General features: G+C 39.9%; 1 protein-coding gene across 1 annotated transcript; it reads right to left on the reverse strand.

Moving 5' to 3' along the window:
* Nucleotides 1-1,090: 1,090 nt before the first annotated feature.
* On the reverse strand, nucleotides 1,091-20,125 carry LOC105889748 (LHFPL tetraspan subfamily member 4 protein-like). The gene is made up of 4 exons (XM_012815658.2): nucleotides 18,987-20,125; nucleotides 6,592-6,828; nucleotides 5,659-5,675; nucleotides 1,091-5,089 (listed from the first exon to the last, which is right to left on the reverse strand). Exons 1-4 carry the CDS (start codon nucleotides 19,390-19,392, stop codon nucleotides 5,039-5,041), a joined length of 711 nt encoding a protein of 236 aa, XP_012671112.1. The 5' UTR covers nucleotides 19,393-20,125; the 3' UTR covers nucleotides 1,091-5,038.
* Nucleotides 20,126-20,499: the final 374 nt, after the last annotated feature.

Raw genomic sequence — 20,499 nt, forward strand, 5'->3', positions numbered from 1 at the left:
CTCTTCTCCGGGTTCTGTCCTCCTGCCCAACAATAAGATTCCGGTGTTGAATACTTGAAATGGACAGTGGAAATTCTCACACTACTCCCATAGGTCCAACATGATGGAATTTTTAAACAAAGCATGAAACATATTTCTGGATTTTTTTTATTTTCAGTTCTGTGGGTTACTTTCCGAATACAGGTTTAAAATGTCCTCCATCTGATTTTTCTCCTAAAATGGGAAGGATCTGTTTTTTTTGGGGGCTTTTATGCCTTTATTTGGACAGGACAGTGAAGAGCTGTGGACACTAAGCGAGGTGAAGAAGACATGGGGAGAGGATCGGGACAACGACAGCAGGCCAGACTTGAACCCGTGTCCCCGTGGGCAATAAAGCCTGTAAATGGGGGGCTTATCGGCTTGCGCCGCTGGGAAAGATCTGTTTGATGACAGTGTGAATGGCAAAAGTCTTAATGAGTAACTTCAGTAACTTCAAACTTAAGTTCTGATTTGGGACACTGCTTTATACATCTGGCAATAGTGACTGTAGCAACCTCTGAAAATATACATTGGAATTCATGTGACTGTGCTGGATTTTTAATAGATCTTTCTACAAAACATGAAGGACAGTTGTGGATAGATGGCAGCTGAGAGTGTGGGTATGCATGGAATCATCTGAGCCAACTTGAGGGAACTTAGGAACACTGCCCTCTCTTCGAAAGAACATCTAAAGAACAGCTAAAGTGTCCCAACAAGGCCTCATTAAGGTGCTGACCCTCTCAAAATGTCTTCCATGACACGTTCATAACTTAGCCGTAGCGTTCTCTACACATCAACAGTGTAACATTAGAGCTGATTACACCTAAAGCTGTATAAGGTCATCTTATCAGTATCTGCAGTTCAGGACAGTGGTCAACACATTGCCCTATACCACAGATTCATGAATATCTCTGTAAAATATGAATTTCGCATAATCTTGTGTAAAGCGGAATCACACCATTCAGGTGGGCCCTGAGAAATAGAAATGGGGACTACAGGAGGTTTACTGGCCTCATCAAATGAGATGGAAAGTATCTAAACAGAACTGAATACAAGGAAGAAAGTGAGATACTTGGCATTGTCATTTTGTTTATGTTATATTTGTGAGAAATAAATATTACAAATGAAAACTGAACCATACATCTGAATACATCTAAACAGGGATAAGTATTTCAGTATGTTTTATTTCATCAGTGCATGTTTGTGCCATTTTTGACTGTGAATGAATGTGCTGTTATTCCAATGAATAATAAAACATTTTCATTAATGAATACTTAGTTCATAATATTTCTTTAAAATAATGCTGTAGAAAATATGTCCTTATCAGTTATACTGATGTTACATAACTGACTGAAATAATTCCCATGTCAAAATTGTAGACATCAATAACGTCCATCCATTAGAAATACCAGGAACTAGGCAAAAAAGGGCACAATCCACAGAAAAGGATACATACAAAAGAGTAAGACAGGTGGGATATGTTACAGGAACCCATTGTGTATTATACACAGTTGTACCCTATAAGATATTGTCGCCGATGACAACCTATACAAGTCAGGCTACACAACTGTTGTGTACTCATTGTCCACTATGTCTGATATCTAATTTGAGTATGATCCATGTTTTGTCTTGTTTTGCTTCTCTATTCCTTATTTGAATCCCCTTCCATGTTGAGTTTATAAAAGTTCAAATTGGAGCAATGTCTTTGATGGAAATAGGCCATAGATGGTGGCAACATGGCTCAGGAAGCAGCGAGCAGGAAAGCTTTCTGTCTTTAACTGCGTAAATGACTACCACCTCCACAGAAAGAGTGTTCATCCATTCAGATGCCACACACAGCTGAGGATCATGGCACTACTTAAAGCAGCGTTGCAAACTTGATTAGGCCTTCAGGTGATTCCCAGTCACCCATGCTAATGTTCCTGAGGCACCAGTTACACTGACGCTTCCAAGAAAGGTGTTCATGTGTCCATCTGGCACTTTGTAGGTTTTCAAAGCATTTCATTTTCAAGTTACAGTACATCATTTTACACACAGGAATCACCCACATATTAATTATAAATGTTCTAAGAGAACAGTGCCAGGTTTAGGTATGAATTTACTTTAACCAATTCAAGAAACGGAACAAAATGTATCAATGCATTCATCCAAAGGCATCACAGGAAGGGATATTAAATGTTCAAGTACTGAAGTGGACATAGAGCTATCAAATTAGTTAATGGAGTTATGTTGAATTGACTTAGTTAAAACAAAAATTGGTCCCAGTCCTGCAAGACAATCCCAATATTTATGTATAATATATCCATTTTGTTATGGAAGAAATGGCTTTATTTGTCAAACGTACTGGGACGACATATTCACCTAGTCCTGCTTTTGTTGTGCTGCTTAACCTGCTTAGTTCTCTGGCGGGTGTCCGGGGGCTGTTATTCTAGGGTCTAACTGCACAAGCAATATAGATAGAAATAAACAAACATCTGCAGAGGTGAGTGAAATCAATCACATTATACACACAACTGAACAGCATACACTGGAAAACTTGGGGGCTTACACTGAGACAATTTTGTAAACGACCAAAGAAGTCAAATAGCTTGAAGATGATAACCTCTTAGATCAAACTGGGTTACATTGTGGAGTTTAGTGCAGCAGTTGATCCTGAAATATACTTAATTACAAAATCTATTATTATACAAAATCTATACCATAACTGTAAAGAACTGTTCAAATTTCATAAACAAAGCAAGCTTTACTTCCTTTCAGTGTTGCTTTAAAAAAAATTCACGGCCATACTGATATGTAACATATTTGGCTAAATGAGAGGGTGTCATCGTCTTGGTAACGCATCCGTTCAACACCGGGCACTTTGAGTGTGTTGACAATTAATTTAGTAAAACCATGACGTTTGGAAAGAGAGTGATATTCATCACAACATCCAAACTATTTTTGAACCAAACTTCTTTAATACTTCTAAAAAATTGTCTAATTCTACTTGTTTGTAAACTTTAATTCATCACAATACAATCATACACCAACAAAATGAATGTTAATGGTAACACACACATATAAGGTATGGTGAGTGGTGTATGGTAGCCATTTTTCTTTTAAAACATTAGTTTTTTTACACTACATATGAATATAAAACCAAATAATAAGGGAAATACTAAAATAGGATGATTAAATGATTCCTTCGAAAGCCAATGAAAAATTCAGAGTACTGATTTTGAACACACTCTGATGTTAACCGTACATAATAACTCCTAACTAGACAGAAGACCTAAATAAACCTCACACTTTTTGTGATGTTGTTTCCGCAACCCAGATGAGACATCACCTGCCTGAGATGGAGGACGAGGCCCACAGTGCATCAACCAAGCACAGTGTGAGTGGGTCTCTGGGACAGAAGGTCACAGCTACCTCAAAGGTCATTCAGTGAGGGGCCAGTTGCTCTGGACTCTCAGCTGAATGCTACAAAGGTCAGTCCCCAAAGCCTGAGTTAAAATGCAGCATACAGGGCGTGCCTCGTTTCAGACCACATCACCAGACTAGTAACACAGCAGATCACCTCATCTGGCTAATATAAAATTGGACAGAGCCACACAATTAGGCGTTTTAATCTTTGTATGCTTGCTATATCTACTGTTGCTATACCTCATCTGTTTGATGCTAGGTTTCGGATGACCTCCATTGTGACTTCTCACTTCCGATGCCATCCAATCCGAGAGAATCTGGCTGCTCTTGGGCGAAACAGAAAACCGAACTGTTCTGCTTGATGAGTTCTGTGTGATGATGATGTTAAAATGGTGATTCATTCCAGACTTTTACAGATATGCTTAGAAGTAGTGATGTGAAGCCAGATGTATATTACAATACTGGATATGCAATATTCAGAAGTATATTACAATGTACAGTACATCTGAATATCAAGAGACATATATTAGACATATATGACAATATACATCCGGAGACAACAATGTAGCAGTTAGATTTAAATGTAGGAAGGATCGATAAGTGTGGAGCATCCTTAACAAACCTGACACCTTGTGAAGGTGGTGTTCGAAGAAACGGTGCAGATTTGAAAGTAAACAGCAAAGGCAATTTGTATGAACGGGTTTCAGGGGAAAAGTCAGTGTTTTCCCCATTGATTCTCAAAAGCATTCAATAGCACAGTTTCCACAAATTGTCTCCAGACTGACACACTTGGCCCTTGGTGACTAACTTCCTGTGGGCAGATATTTAATTCAGCCACTGCTCGGACACCTTCCTTGGCTCAGGACAAAACCTCCTTAGTGAGGTATAGGTGTTATAAGGTATGGTGAATTCAACTCCTCCAGTCAGATCAAATAATTACAAGCCATTTGGCAACTGGTTTGAAATGTCCTTGCAAAGGACTTTCATTTGAAGGACATTTGGCAAAAGAAATGACAATGAAACTAAACTTAGCCTGACGCCATATGGCTTGAAGTTAGGCTATACGATGAATAATACAGCACATGCAATGTCAAACAGTCCTCAACTCACATCTGAAAGCCAGCAGGCAGTTAAACAACACTCAATGAAAAGGACAGTTCTTGTCAAAAGTTCCTCAGAATCTCATCCAATGGTGGAATCTGACATTTCAAAAGAGATACAAAAAGTAGTCTACATGTAGAAAATGTTTTTTGTTCAATATGCACAACATAAAGATGTGTTGAGAACTTGAGAGACATTAGAATGCAATCAGTGCTTGTCACAGTTTGGAAGCATGGAAACATTAATTAGGGATGAATATACTTTCCCAGAGGTCTTGAGTTTACAAAGTTTCAGTGAGTAGTCATACTCCATAAATATATACAGTACATACAGTTATCCAATCAGTTTCAAACTTGATGACATTTACAATGCGCAAGACTGACATCCTTTAAAAAATATAGCAAATTCAATGTACAAACAGATTGTGGTACATATAGCCTCCCCATTAAGCCACATGTTGGATTTTAGGTGGATCACTAGGAGGACATGGAAGTGTTTGCCTCTGGGGAACCCTTCAGAACCTCTGCCCAGTATACCGAGGATTTCTTCTCTCCTGTACCTCAATCTGCAAACAAAGAGACAACGTAAGACTGGCATTTATATACAGGAAACACCAACAACCAAAGTCAACGTCATTACAGAAAAAAATGACGTTGAAAAATCAGGCGGATTTGAGGAAAAATGCCTTATACCAAGGAAAGATAGAATCCCCTCCTGAGAAATATTAGCTCAACAGTTTTAGAGTTAAACATGAAGTATTAATTTTGCCTAGTCGTGTTAAAATTTTATCTAATGACTCTTCGGATTTAATTGGTACATCAAATTGTATTTAAATCCACTGTACGTTATAATGAGGAGGATGAATGCAATAGCGCTAGCAAATGTAATAGCTTTTTATTCATCTATCTAAGCACAGCCAAAATACTGGTTGTTCAGCCTCTGATTTGAACTTAAAGAGAGTGGATTCTGTTCAAACAGAGGAACTCCCTAAAATAATTTAGACTCGATTGTTTAAATCTGATCTCTACTGTGCACTGCAGAGTGGACACACTTTTGTGTTAAACTGGGGGTTGACAAACAGCACCTCAAAAATATCACATTAATGAGCTGTGCATGCAGTGACACCGAACTTACCCTGGACACAGCCATGTCTGTAAAAAAAAAAGAAAGGGGATATTTAATTAAACAATTGTATGAGGCAGCAGTGAATACACACATCTGCTTTGCTTGCTGAGGGGAGTTTGCACATCAGTGTATTCAAATGAGAATTATTCAAACTACAAATGCAAATGATCACGTTTTAAAAGTCACATTGCTTATTCAACTTGTCTGTCACAAAATGCTGGTCATGGATTCAGCAAGAAACTCAAATAAGAGGGGCTGACTAGAGTGAGGAGAAAAAAAAACGTATCCCCACGGTTGGTAACCATGGAAACCCTCTCATTATAGTCGAGTCGTGATGTTAATTTATTAATATATTTTTGCTCCATTCTACAGCCACCACAACATGTACTCTGGGTTTAGTGATGCTCAGAACACTCTACGTTCACATTTTTCCCAATATTGGAAAATGTACCAGAGATAAAAAAAAAAAGATTCTGTCAATGTGAGCTTAGAACACAACATCTAGCCTATACAAACATGCGGTTTGCTGCAGCATATTTTTCTTTGCAAAAATGGCGATCTGTTTCTCTCTTTATATGTACCATCATCGCCCCCCATGACTTACACATGTGTAAAGATAACGAGGGTCTCCTATTAGAATAAGGTCATCTAAGCATGTTCCTTTGAATTTTATGACATGTGTGTAAACACTATTTATAGCCACATCTTGTCAAGCATCAGACTATATTTAGCAAAGGAGATACAGAACATCAGCCATGCTAAAGACGGACTTGTGCATTCTACCTGGGGCAATTGCATCTGTGAGAATTCATCATATATGCATATGCATATATATATATATATACGTAAATATATACATTTTATATTTATGGAGCATGGTTGGACATCATACTGCATGCCATTCTCATGTTATGCAGCTCTGACAGTAATCTACTTTTTCACCTTTGTTTTCAGTTCTGACTTCCTCAAAGAAGGAGTCGCTCTGTCGGTTTCCTAATACGAAGGCCAGGAAAGAGAGGATGAGGGCGTCCAGAATGCCAATGATAGCCAGGATGTAGGCCCAGCGCATGGAGCATCTCCCCAGGGTGTACTTCCCCGTCTCCTCCCCACACAAGTCTCTCACCACCTCAGCGTCCCAGCCGTCAGGGAAGATGATGCAGCCAAACACCAAGCACACGGCTAGGAGAGAGAAAAGAGGAGATGACAGACAATCAATGGCCTGGAGCTGGAAGCAAAAGTGACCCTCATCTTCATCATCCTTCATCTTTATGAATCATAAACCCACAATCAAATAAAGAGGTCTTCAGACTATGTATAATGGCCTATTCTAATCATCATAAACTTGATTGACCGTCCTCTAAAGAATTTTTACAAGAAGACAGAACCATGCCATCATACATAATTACTACTTGACAATGTCACAGTGACCCTTGTGAGCTTGTCTTGTTAGCTTATTTACAAGATTATTACAATGAAAATCTTCCTCAGATGTCTCCATAGTATATAGCTTATATGGCTGAGAATATTGCTTTATTATTTCGGGGCCTTGTGCCAAGGGAGTTCAGAGTCTCTGCTGCTTTCGCTCTGCTGTGAGACCAAGGGACCCAGAGTAGAGTTACTGTTGTTAAGAATTTTCATGCAGAATGCTATTTCTCTGTTCGGATTTGTGACGTTTGCCTCCATTTTCCAAGTACAGAGAGAAAATGTTTGTGAGGATTGTTATTTTGGTGATATTAAAGTTTTTGACGGATTTTTTTTACAAGGTTTAGTTAACCCTTAAATTCAGCTTTCACACAGTGAAATACAAAGAGCGACTTACAGATTTGGGAGATGCACATATTGGAATTTGTATAATTGCCTTTACAAGTTTGGCGAACTGCAATTTCCCTATTTAAATCCACTGAGTTCCATAGACACATAAGGCACTTGGTAATGATCTGTAGGCTCCTAGCACATGGCCCTTAGTACAGGGAGATCTGTGTCACAATTACCCGCCCTCAGAAGGACTCCCTTCAACATTCATGAGATTCTTTAAAGATTCTCTAATGTATTCCATGCTTTCAGGTGTGGATGCTTTCAAACGGGCAAGGAAGTATGATGGAAAATTGTGTATGTTCTCTTGTGTAGGATCTGTAATAATTCCCACTGCTAAGAATTTCCTCACCTGCTGACACCACACCCTTTGCAACACGTACACACACACACACACACACACACACATACACACACACACACACACACACACACACACACACACACACACACTCACACTCACACTCACACTCACACACACACACACACACACACACACTCACACACACACACACACACACACACACACACACACACACACACACACTGCTGAGTGTACTTGGTCCTCTCTGCTGATCCTGGGCTAATTACGTGGTGCAAGAGGGCCCCTGATGACAGTGGTTATTGCTGAGAGAGGTTCTCTGCCCCGTGTGCCCATCTATCAGCATGTTTGTAGTAAACCAAGCCATGGATCAAGGTTATTGCTGTGTTTATTCTCTTTTTGCTTACACAGTCATGTTTAAAATTAGCTGGATGCTACCTAAATCATCCAAAGTACTATATTCAACATTTTGGATTCAAACCTACCACCCTGGGAGTCAAGGGCATGTGTTCCTACATCCCCCCCAGACAGCCAGAGGGGATGGTAATTTGACTGTGTGGCCACTTTTTTAGTGAGTCCAATTTAGTAATCGTCTCTTTCATATTGTCATTGTTGCTGAGAATTGTGCAGTATTATGCTCTGTTCTCAGGTAGCCAAGCATCAGGTCTCCACACCACAGCATGCGCAACAGTAGCATAGCTACGTCAGTTATCGGCCAGTGTGTTAAAAATCGGCCAGTCTGCTAAACAATCGATATGCTAAGTTTAATAATAGATTAACATGACAACGCGAACGTAGCCGATAACACATGCATGCCGGTATTTAACCCTGTTACGATAGATTCCATGTGCATAGTCAGTCCTATCCCTGCAGGCCCTCACAGGATGGGATCTTGTACAGCCACACGACAAAGTAAGGACTTAATCTCTCGAATTAATAGGCACAAGAAAGACTGCTTATTTTTTGTGACTGATAGTTAATAACACAAAAACATGAAGTTAAATACCAGCCAGCTATATAGGTGTGAATTTGGGATTTGGGACTTGACCATAGATGCTTCTTTACAAATTTTACACATTTTACCCTACAAGTCTAATTAATTATGCATAAGATTCTCTCCCTTGGTGCAAACATGTTTGCTACTCATACACAGCCTGGGGGAATCTGTGGTTTCCAGTGAACTCCCTCACAGGGGTGCCACACGTCCTCTCCTGACAATAGCATTTGTTTCATTATTAAATTTGAATTAGCGTGGACACTTTTTTGTGAGCCTTGGGTCATTTATGGGAGACCCCTTTTTCATTCAGGCTCACTGGGCTTCCCTTGGCAAATGCAGGGCACAGTGCAAAGCGGAGTGGAGCGGTCCTCTCCGTCCAGTGGTGCTACCCAGCTGTAAGGCTGCCTGCACATGTGCTCCTTCAGCATAGCTGGCCCACACTTGGCCCACAGGTTGAAAATCGATGCTCCAAAAATATCCTCCTCAGTAAAGCGAGAGGCAAGCGCTTTGAAGTTGTTGTCTTTTTTTTTCTTCTTCCTTCATTTTTCTTTTCCTCTATACCCCTCCCATAAGATATCTGTGAACTTGCAAGGGAACTTCAAAGGCAGCAGGGAGAGGAACAAGGTTAGAAAAAGAAAAAGAGAGGATCTGTGAGGAAGCGAGAGAAAGAAGGACCGAGCTGAAGAGGCTAGCAGAAGTACTGGCCCACTTTCTGCTATTTTCTTTTCTTTTTCAGCATCTGTTCATTTGTTCGACTTCTTCAACAATCCATTTCATTTTTCACATCTTGGCTGTACAGAAATGCAAACTATAGAAAATGCCATTGCATATCTATCTAGCCATATAATATAAGCATATCTAGCACTCTTACCAATTATGTGTATGCAAAATAAGCACACTGGTTAGGCCACAAACATTACTTTTCTATCTATGCTTAACTCCCCCACCCAGCCCCTTTTTATAGGCATGTAGTTCTGGCTATCATCTTCAAATTAATTTTCATGGTGTGTGGTCACGTGAAGGACAGATAGTTCAAGCTAGTTTAAACTGGTCGGGTGAGCGGTCTCTGTGGTCAGCATGGAGCTGGACTCTCGGGTGATGGTGGCAGAGAGATGGACCCTGCTGTGCAAACAGTCAGTCACCCACTGCACCTCCATAATGCAGCAGGGGAGTACGTTCAGTGGCAGGTTGCGATCACAGAGCTGCTCACCGGACAGACTCAGGAGCTCCTTTGTCCCCAGAGCCATAAAGCTCTTCATCCCCAACTGGGGCGAGGGGAAGTTGAGTACTGGCCCTCATGCTTTGCTCTCTGTTTTTGGTTTATTTCACTGGCAATATTAGCCCTGTTTACTACACACCTCAAGCCACTTTATTTGCTGTCATTGGATAACCAATTTGCACTGTGGAATTATTGATCAACTGCATCAACAATCTCCACATGTACTGGATCTTGTAGTCAAAGTCTTTAGTCTTACGGTGCAAACCCATGCCATCGTTACGAGCGACGGGATATTCTAAATCCATGCATTTCAACGGGAGCCAATCCATTGTGACGTAGACCACCGTTTTGGGCGACGCGACCGATAAAAGTTGTAAAAAGTTGAATCCTATGCAAATGAGGAGCGATTTTTCCCGGCAGCGGCCAATCACATTGTTTGGTGTCGTCTCTGACGGTTTGAAAATGATATTTCGACACGCTACAACACGCCCACTCAAAACGATGGAAGCGTATCGCGTCGCTGTCATGGGTTTGCACTGTTAGTCTTTTGTTTATGTATAATGCTGTTACTTTCTTTATACAGGCACAGTTGTATTGTGTTTATTGTTATTTTATTATTGTGTGTATTTAATTGTGTGTCATATTAACAGGGCTACTTTTGAAATGTCATAGGTACAATTTACTGATTACCAGTTACCCTGTAAAATGTAACTATTTCAATTACTTCAGCAAGGTAATGTAACTCATTACATTTGATTACTTTCGATTACTTTTTGATTGGCAGATGAGAGGTGGTGCAAATTCAAGGAACCAATCAAAAGCGATGCTTAAAATTTGAGAGCATACTACCAAAAGAAACGGAGTCTGTCTAGATGGCGAAAAGATGCATAGCAACAGAATGAATTCATTTTGTCATTTAATTTAATTTAATTTAATTTAACATGTAACTAGTTGGTCCCCAACCCTGTGTATGAAGCTACTGGATGGCTACATTTCCTTGGGATCAATAAAGTATCTATTTATCTATCTAGATAAACAGACGTGCTGTTCCCACGAGCCATGTAGAATATGCACCATGTAGTTCTACGTTCTAGTTCGGAACACCGCACAAAAATGTGAGAAAAGCTTTCGCAGCACGACATTGCCAGTTGTATCGCCAAAAGACAAGGTTTTTTTTAATGCCACCCGGGTTGTTGGTGGTTTTAGACAAGACTCCTTACTGCTGATTAACATTCTGTTATCATCATAATCACCCTACGGATCATCATTCTAAATTGTAATTGTAATTTTTTTTTCAGTATGACTTACCGATGGAGTCATTGGTGTGCTAGCTAGCTAGCTCACCAATTGCTAGCTTGATAGCTAGCATGTCTAACATTTTTAGCACACCAGGGAGTCAGAGAGATCCAACCACAAGACAATGTATTGAGTGCCTAGTAGTTCAACCTTGCTATTACAATGATATATTACATCCCAAAAGACTACATGTCATTTTCAAAATAGTTAGTAAATAATACAGACAAGTTTTCAATATAATTAGCCTGATAACACAGCTGTGACATATTCAACAAATAATGTATCCTCTCTAGCATTCATATCCTCTGCCAACTTCAGGGCACTGGTAAAGTTTGAGGGTACTTAACTGGCATGTGTAATGTGATTAGCTCTCATTATTTGTGATGTAGGACAAACAAGCTGCCGCTCACTGCAAGTTACTGCTTATGGTGATTCCACATATTCACAGATATTGTAGTATTGTGCAAAATGTTTTAAGAGGTGCATTTTTAAAAGAGGGGACTAGCAGGAGTTTAAACATACCCTAGAATGCTTCGCTAAGTTGACTGACACTGACAACCTAGAGACCATAACAAACTAAATCTGCAACTGCTAACATGTCCTCCAACTAAAAAGCATTCCCGGTAATATTGCAAATCACATTCAAATGATTTGATATTCAAATGAGATCATTTTTATGCATACTCTGAAAAAACAGACCTCTTCACAGGCCACATAACTTTTATAATTGCCAGTTGTGTTGTTCATGATGTAAGCAAGGTCTGTTGGCTGTTAGCTACCTAGCCTCGTAGCCTCGAAAAATTGTACACCTCCATAATGCCTCTCAAGCACTAGGCAAACTTGTGTCGAAATCTAGATCAGGAAATCAGGAAAATTAATTCAGACTATGGATGGGAACAATTAATGTATTCTTAGCGTTTGTGTTAAAGAGTCAAAGAGGAAACAAGAAAGGCAGTTGAAATTCTCTGTGTAGAGGTAATGCAGTACATGTTGTGTTGCTCATGTTGTACATATTGTAGAAATTTGAATGGCAATCACCAACAGAAATTTGCTACTCATTTGCATGGGATTACCCTTTTTTCAATTTAATTTGCTTCACTGTTACTCCACAAACACATTTTGACTGTCTCCGCAGAAAATTAAAGTGAGGCATTAGACTCACTCTTTCATATGAAATAGTTCAAATACTTAATTTTCTTTCACACATTACATAGGAACAACATCCGTGTTTAGATGTGTTATGGATATGAGAAAGACAGGCTGGAAGAGAGGAATACATGATAGATTACTGTTAGATGCCATGGTATAACACACATGTAAAATGTGTGTTGTGTGGTGTAGAAAATGTCAGTCACCACCATAATTAAGTCCAAACACTGTGTAATATTAACAGCATTACAAAATAATTTGAAAGGATTTTTCCCCCCTTTAAGTTTAGTGTTTTTCTTTTAGTGAATCCTGCCTTGCACACCTGAGCCGCTTTAGACAGGCTAGATGGTAGACCCAGGGGCACGTTTTATCACTGTGAAGTGCTGTGAGCAAATGTAGCCCCTAAGTGCAAGGTCAGAGGTAGAGGACAAACTGATATTTCTGTTCATACTAGGTCAAGGAACTGGGTTTAGATGTAGGTTCAGTAAAGTTTTTATTTATTATCTTATATTTTATATATGTTTTATACTATATTATATTTTCACACAAAAACAAACGGAAAAAACTAAACATGATACTAATTTCGCAGCATAGATGCATTAGTTGTAAATATGACTTCCTGACAGTGTTTTCATTATAGTTGTTTTCCAAAGTAATAGCATTTATAGTCCTACCAACACCCAAAGTCCTTCAGAATAGAAGAGAATCACATAGACCTAATTGCCTTTGGGAATCCCCTATCCTTCTGAAGTGGATTTGCTGACAATGCCTAACAATGTTATATTGCAAAGCTCATATTTTTAATTGTGGGGAAAAGCTTGCCTTATTCCCTCTTCCTTGGAAGCTCAGGAATGATCTAGAATACTTAACTTGCCCGGCCCCTTGTCCCCAGTCACAGTGTCTGGGGCTTCACTGATGACAGGAGTGTCAACATGTTCCCCCCCGTCACCCCATTGACACACCCCATGACTGTGACATTGTGAAAATTGATGGTTCTCTGCACCTGGATTTGCTCCACCTACAATGTATTTAATATAATTCTGGGGATTGAAAGGAACTGGAAGGTTCAGGGGGCAGGGGAAACAACATATTATTTCATCTACAGAACGTATTTGATTCAAAGTACAACCAATTCATTTATAATTTGAGCTTCTTGTTCCAGATTTCTTTCAGTACATTTCTATATGATCCTGCTGCTAGAGGAATTTGTTGTATACTGTAATGGATTTGAAACCCTAATTAGAGGGGTGTGTGTGTGTGTGTGTGTGTGTATTCAGAGCTATGTACTTCAGCCTTTATCATTACTGTCTTCGTACACACATTCTTGTTGTGACAGATAACTGAACAAGTGCTGCACTGCATTTCAGCAGCATCTGCGTCAAATAAATCAATCTGCATTGAATAGGTGGAAAATCAAATTCCTTCCACGTTCTCACTTCCAAAATCACGGGGGAGACAATGCAAAGGTGGGTCACTGGGATGCATTATTCAGCTGCTGGGATATTTTTAGCTGGGCCCTAGTGACTTGGAATTATTTATTACACTTGATAATTAAAACATGTCTGTCTCTAGGAGAAGACACAGGCTGAAATCTTGGGAAAGAGAAAGGGAACCACTCGGGATTCCCTTGGAGATTAGCTCTCCCCTTCCTTTCTATTTATAGACGGAGCATACTGCAGCACCCCGTTTCAGAAGATTACCGACACACACACGGGCATGTGCTCACGCACGCACACACATGCATGAATGCCCCCCGCAACCCCCCACACACATCGAACATATGCACACACATGTGTATGAACAAACATATCTATTCATTACAACATAGCTATGAAGATATGTTTATATTGACCACTATGTACAAAAACGGCATTTGTGACCTTTTTATGACATGTATTGATATGTTGCAACTGAAATTGATATGAAGTAATTACCAGTGAACAATCCCGTCAATATATCTTACTAATTTAATTAAAAATAATAGATTAATTCAGGCCAGGCAATAACCCTGTACCCATCCTCCGACAGCAATTACAGAAAATTGCCACCCCAGAGAAGAACAGTGGGAAAAAATAAGCATGCTATAAACATGTTTGACTGCAGGCTTCCTCCGCCATTGAATAAGCCCATTTTGCATTGAGCACTGCATCATAGAAGGGAGGGAATGATAAAAAGAGAGAAAATATCTACAACCAAATGCTGCATAGGACATTTCATTCCATGTGGCCATATTTGGCCAGACCTGAAGTGAATATTATTACTGTATATGAAGCATATGCATTTGGCATCCTGTGACAGAACACTAAAATGGTATTGATCCACTTATCTGATAACAGGCTCTTTTATCATTTGTAACAGGGCATCAATCGACATTTTCCTTTTTGTGTACCCTGCTAAATAAAAATAAAAAAATAGCTTGCGTACTGTGCTTACCTAGATGATATGACAGAATGTCATGGTGGGGACACTATGCAAGATAAAGCCAAACCACTAAAATACATAATTTTCAGTTTGACTGATTTTCGTGTGATTCCTGTTATCAGATGGAATTTTCTTAGACCTAAAAAAAAAAAAAAAAACTTGAACAAGCAAAAGTGTATGGGGTCTGCCCTGACTTCCTTTTAAGCAAGTGTGTCCATTGAAGCACTGTTCAATATTTAAACAGAACAAGGTCAGAAACAAGCAGAAGATGATAAAATGGGTATGTTAAAGGAGAAAGTGTAGTGAGTGGGTTGACCAGTGAGTCGTGAAGAAGTGGGCTACATTTCCACTCTCCATCATGTTAAAACATATCCTTTTAGACTTATCTTGCAGCATTTTTTTTGCGATTGTAATTTTCTTTCGAGGGAAAGTAAGAGATGGAATCATGCGCAAATGATTTAGATGTGATCCACGGGGCATACAATAAAATGGTGAGCTGTTTAATGGACCCACTTCCTTGAAAATTCTGCTGTAAAATATTATGCTGAATCCTCCATTTGGGTGAAGTGAGTGCCGTGGCATGGAAGAGTGAACAGTGCATACTGGAGAGTGCATAGAAGCTCTCAGTCTAGAAACAAAGAAAATATACACAGCTTTCCAGCACCGTGTGTGGGGTCTAAAATTGTATTTTACACGTAATGTGGCACGTAATGTGCAAGTACACAACGTCTTTATCTGCAGTCTCACACATTATCACTATTCTCATCTCTGTTGTTCTGGGCTAGATCCGTGTAGTCACGCCTGTGGTGCTGTACAGAGTGATCTGTGCGTCTCAACTCCCACCGCTCTCACACAAATTTGACAACTGATATGAAGCATGATGCTATTGGCCTTGATAGCAGTCAAGCTACAAAAATCAATACTTGGCACTTAGCCACACACTATAGACAGTCAAATGGAGGTGAATTAATACTTAGCCTCAGCCGTGATAATGTCTGGCACTCAAGCCTCATTGTTTGAGTACAGTTAAGTTATCCAAACAGGGCTACATAAAATACAATTTTAGACCCCCTTGGTTTAGTTTGAAAATGAAAGTATTCCTCTAGACACGTATGTAATTGTATATTATTTACCACTTAGGGCAGGTAAGGAATGTTTCTGTTCTTCAGGGCCAGTGTCTACATGCTCTAGTGCTCACCAAAATGCCTTCAACAAAACCTTGCAACCATCAACCAGCAGATGAGCATTAGGAGTTGCCCCAAGTCCCAAGACACAGACAGTGTTTACTATGCACACCGATTTAAGGTTAAGGGAATTCTTCCTGACAAGCTTTCTTCTGTGAGAGTTCAGTATGTTTAGAATCAACACTCCAACAACAACCTTTCCAGCCGCTATTCTAGCTGTTTGTCTCCCTTACGTTGGATTCATTTCACACATATGTTGCGTTAAGTGATCGCTTGCTAGCAGAAATCCAGGTTGGGATCCAACGCTCATTGAAGCTGACAATTTCGTGGACTCACCCCCTCAGGTCAATCGGAGGGCTCCAGAAGCTACGGGGATTCCCCTGAGAGCAGGCACGCTGGGGTGAGAATTTGGAATGCAGGGCAAAAGCATGCTTTTTTCAGACTGTGAAAGCATGTATGGCTTTGAGGGGCTAGGGAGGGGGGGTGTGGGTTCAAACCCATCCAACTCTGCCAGCACTGAGTGCTTTGGATATTGAGAGGAGCATCTGGCCCTCTTTGTCCTCCGCCCCAGTCCCGCTGTTGCCTGGCACGTGGCTCTGCATCGGCACTGCCCATGACAGCTGATTAAACCATCATCTCCGGGTGGACCGAGAGGACCAGGCCCAAACTCAGGAGCGTCATCTCTTATAGGCCAGGCCCTCTGATCTCCTCTCTTGGGTGGTGCATTGGATGGCTATGCTATTGCAGCTGAATGGATGATGATGATGGGCATTTGTTTGTTTTCATTTTACGGGCAACAAATCTGACAATGGATATATGTATACAGTGCAAGTTTAGTTCACATGCCTATGCATGCATAAGCATACAGTAAACTGGCTGATTATCTTTGGGTTTTAAATCTAGATCAGCCAATATCATTAGTTTCAAATGAGTTTTTTAAAGAATTTACTCATACCGTGGCTCTCCCCTTTTTGGGCCAAGACAACTAAATGAGTTCATCTCTGCATGGGGTTTACTAACTGTGCAGTGAAAGGGACCTAGGACTATACACTACACACATACATTTTCCTTCTGACTACGATTTTCTTATGAAAGCATACTGTGCAGTTTGAGGACCATACCAAATACCACAAAGTGCTTGAGATTTCACTCCCCAAACTGATAGTTAGAACATGGTATAAGTGTTTAAGAGATGATTGGTTTGCCAGGTTTTATAAAAGTGCTTTTAAAGATATGAAAAATGCTAACTGCTGTTAAAATGCTAACAACTTCCCTTACATATCTTCATTATGCTGTTTTCAACACAAGCACAGTTTGATTGCTGTACATCTGAGATCAAGGAGCAGAGATCCAAGTATAAGAATATATTAAGGTGATAATGTGAGACACCGTTAAGCCTTAAAAATAGTATGTATTTGTTAAAAAAAGATAATAGTCAACATCATTGAAGCACCAAATGGAGAATTCATTTTTTTTTAAAAAACTAAAGATAATACAAGTATGTTACTAATGTGTGTATTCAGATTGAAGGGTGATTTGGATGATGCAACTATCAACAATAATGGATTACTAACTAACCCAAAAATGAAAAAACAAAAAAAAACATTTAGAAAAAATGAAAAAACAAATGCAATAAAAAGTGTTTATTCCCATGAGGGTAAACCGCCACTGGGAAGCTTTTCTTTAGCTATTCTATTTGTATTCAATTGTATTTTTATTTCTTATACTATTATCTAATGGCAAGTGTGAACTGGACTGAAAATCAAATTTGAATATAAATTCAATTTATTTTTAGCTTTGGGATGTGCTGATCTCTGTTTATTTTGATTAGCTTGAGTTTTTGGTCTTCACTTTCAAAGCGTAACTCCTCCTGCCAGGCAGCAAAAAGTGTGCAACTTCCCCCACTGTAAGCCTTTTCATATGCTGTTAACAGGATGTTCCCCACCACTGGGTCAAATCCATTATGAGACTCAACATATTGTTTAATGGGCTTGTGTGTGTGGCAGTGTGATGCATTTTCACAGGGTGCTTCCTTTTCATGTTAATATTGCATGAAGAAGTGAAAACATGCAGCTGAAACAGTTAGCAGCATGTAGCCTAAAGTAGTAAAACCTACTCATACCATCTCTAGAATGCGGACACTGTTTGTCAGTGTCAAAAACACCACAAATATCTAAATCCTTCAGTTTCAGATGTTAAAGCTTAGCATGAAAGGACCATCACATCCTTGGTTGACATTCAATGGTCTTATTTGATAGCCAGACAGCAGTGGATTTTGTACAGTTGATGTTACTATGGTGATGATGATGCATTCTTCTGATCTGATTTTGCTGATCATTATTGTCAACACCATCATTGTCATTATAACTGTCATCATCATCATCATCGTTAGTAGGAATATAGCAATACCATGCACTGAATGAAAAAATCTCTGTTTGCATGCAGGAGGATGTCAGCGTACAGTATGTTCACCTTCCTAAGCTTACATCATTACTAAAGAACACCATTCTAAATGTGAAGTTTGAACAGTTTTATGGAAGATGGAAGACAGTGGAAACACTTAATTGCTTTACAAATGCATGTATTATTTCTGAAGGGTCCAAATTGCAATCTACTAAACCATTTTCTTTTGTAACTGATAATACCACAGGCTAATAGCAAATCATTGATTTTTCACCAAAGGCTGCCCATATTATGCTCGGTACCAACTTATTGTGTAGCAGTGACATGGAACACATGGCGTGCTGGTTGCTACTCACTACCCATATATTAATACACCTGCATGATCATTCAAACTCAAAACCTTGACACAACAAACATGGCCAAAATCCATCATCAAGACGGATCGATATAACACAGTTTGCTTGCTTCATCGGCTGTCTCATGTAACGTGAACAGCGTGAACATGCAATGCCACCATGGTTTTCATTTACTCACCACAGAGAAGCTGCATCCACGCACACGTCTTGTAGACAGTGGCGATATTGCAGAAGAAGAAGAGCGCCATGCAGGCGATGCAGCTGAGGATGAGAACCATGGACAGCAGCACGAAGAAAGACGCCGCTTTGAAGGCGGTGGAGGGGATGGCGCTGAAGTCCGAGATACTGCCCTGACAGGTCATCTCCTTGCTCGGGGCGCCGGGCCCAATACAGTAATGAAATAAGCCGAAGTGGCCTGCTTGTGGCGTGCTCAAGCTGTCGCCAATCCAGAAGGGTTGAGAGAAGACGATCACGTTGATGATAGCTAAGCATATTGTAAATATCGCCCATAAAAGCCCGATTGTTCTGGAATTCCTCATGTAATTCTCATGGTAGATCTTAGACGCTTCTTGCGAAGGCAGCATTTTCTGTTTTCCGAGTAGTCCTACACAGACTCGCCCGTATTTTCCTATTTTTTCTTGTCAGGTTCTCCTTTGTGTACTTTAAATGGCTTTCTGTCTTCAAGTGATGATTTAGAAATCAATGCATTAAATAGCAAATTGTTAGATGTTGGTGCCACTATTATTGCTATTACTACTACCACTAGACTAAATATATTCTCCATAAAGTGTGTACTGTATAACTATCTGTCTATCAGCTTCAGTAATTTAATACCCACTGAAATACGAATGGAAAATATGTGGTCGGATATTGATATCACGTCGATGCGTAAAAACACACGCTAATTTGCCACTACAGATGATAACGGACTAGCTTTGCAAAACGTTAGTCAACAAAGATATATCAGGTAGCTAACAAACGAACAAATACATCTTTTCCACGTCCCTTTCTATAATTAGCTTTGTCTATTTAGTGTTTTACCTTTCATCCAAAAGAATACCGAGACGTGCCGTTGTGCTGCCCTATTTGAGAGCTGTGTCCCCCATTCGCAAATAGCAATCTGAGCCGCAGTTTACACATCAGTTTAGAGATATTTCCAATTTGTCAATGGGAAGCCAGTGATGTTTTTTATGCTTGTCCGTCGTATGTGTTTTGAGCGTGTCATAAGCGTACAGGCTCCTGTCGAGCGATCGACTTCAGTGACTCCATTATTGTGGTTTGAAGTCTCCCTCCCTCCCTCTCTCTCTTGCTCTCTCTCTCTCGCGCGCTCTCTCTCTCACACACACACACACTCGCTCTCTCTCTCTCTCTCTCCCACACACACACACACACACACAGGATGCTGATCGGTAAGACTAGATGATGACGATTCCCGATGGTTACAATGCAATGATGTAAATTCAATTATCTCAACCAAATCCTATAAGACACGTAAACGAGAAGTATAAGAAAATGAAAAATAGTCTTCTTCTATTCTTTAAGTGATTACAGACAGACGATGGAGATATTTAGGTTACACGAGCACTACAACTCCCAGTCTCCAGGCGTCTGGGCGCATCTGCTGCCACAGTGTCATTCAACCATTTCTCTGAATTAACTTCACCTGAAACAACATCATTCATTCAGCCGGA

This window comes from Clupea harengus, chromosome 4, assembly GCF_900700415.2.
Source record: "Clupea harengus chromosome 4, Ch_v2.0.2, whole genome shotgun sequence".
Classification (NCBI taxonomy): Eukaryota; Metazoa; Chordata; class Actinopteri; order Clupeiformes; family Clupeidae; genus Clupea; species Clupea harengus.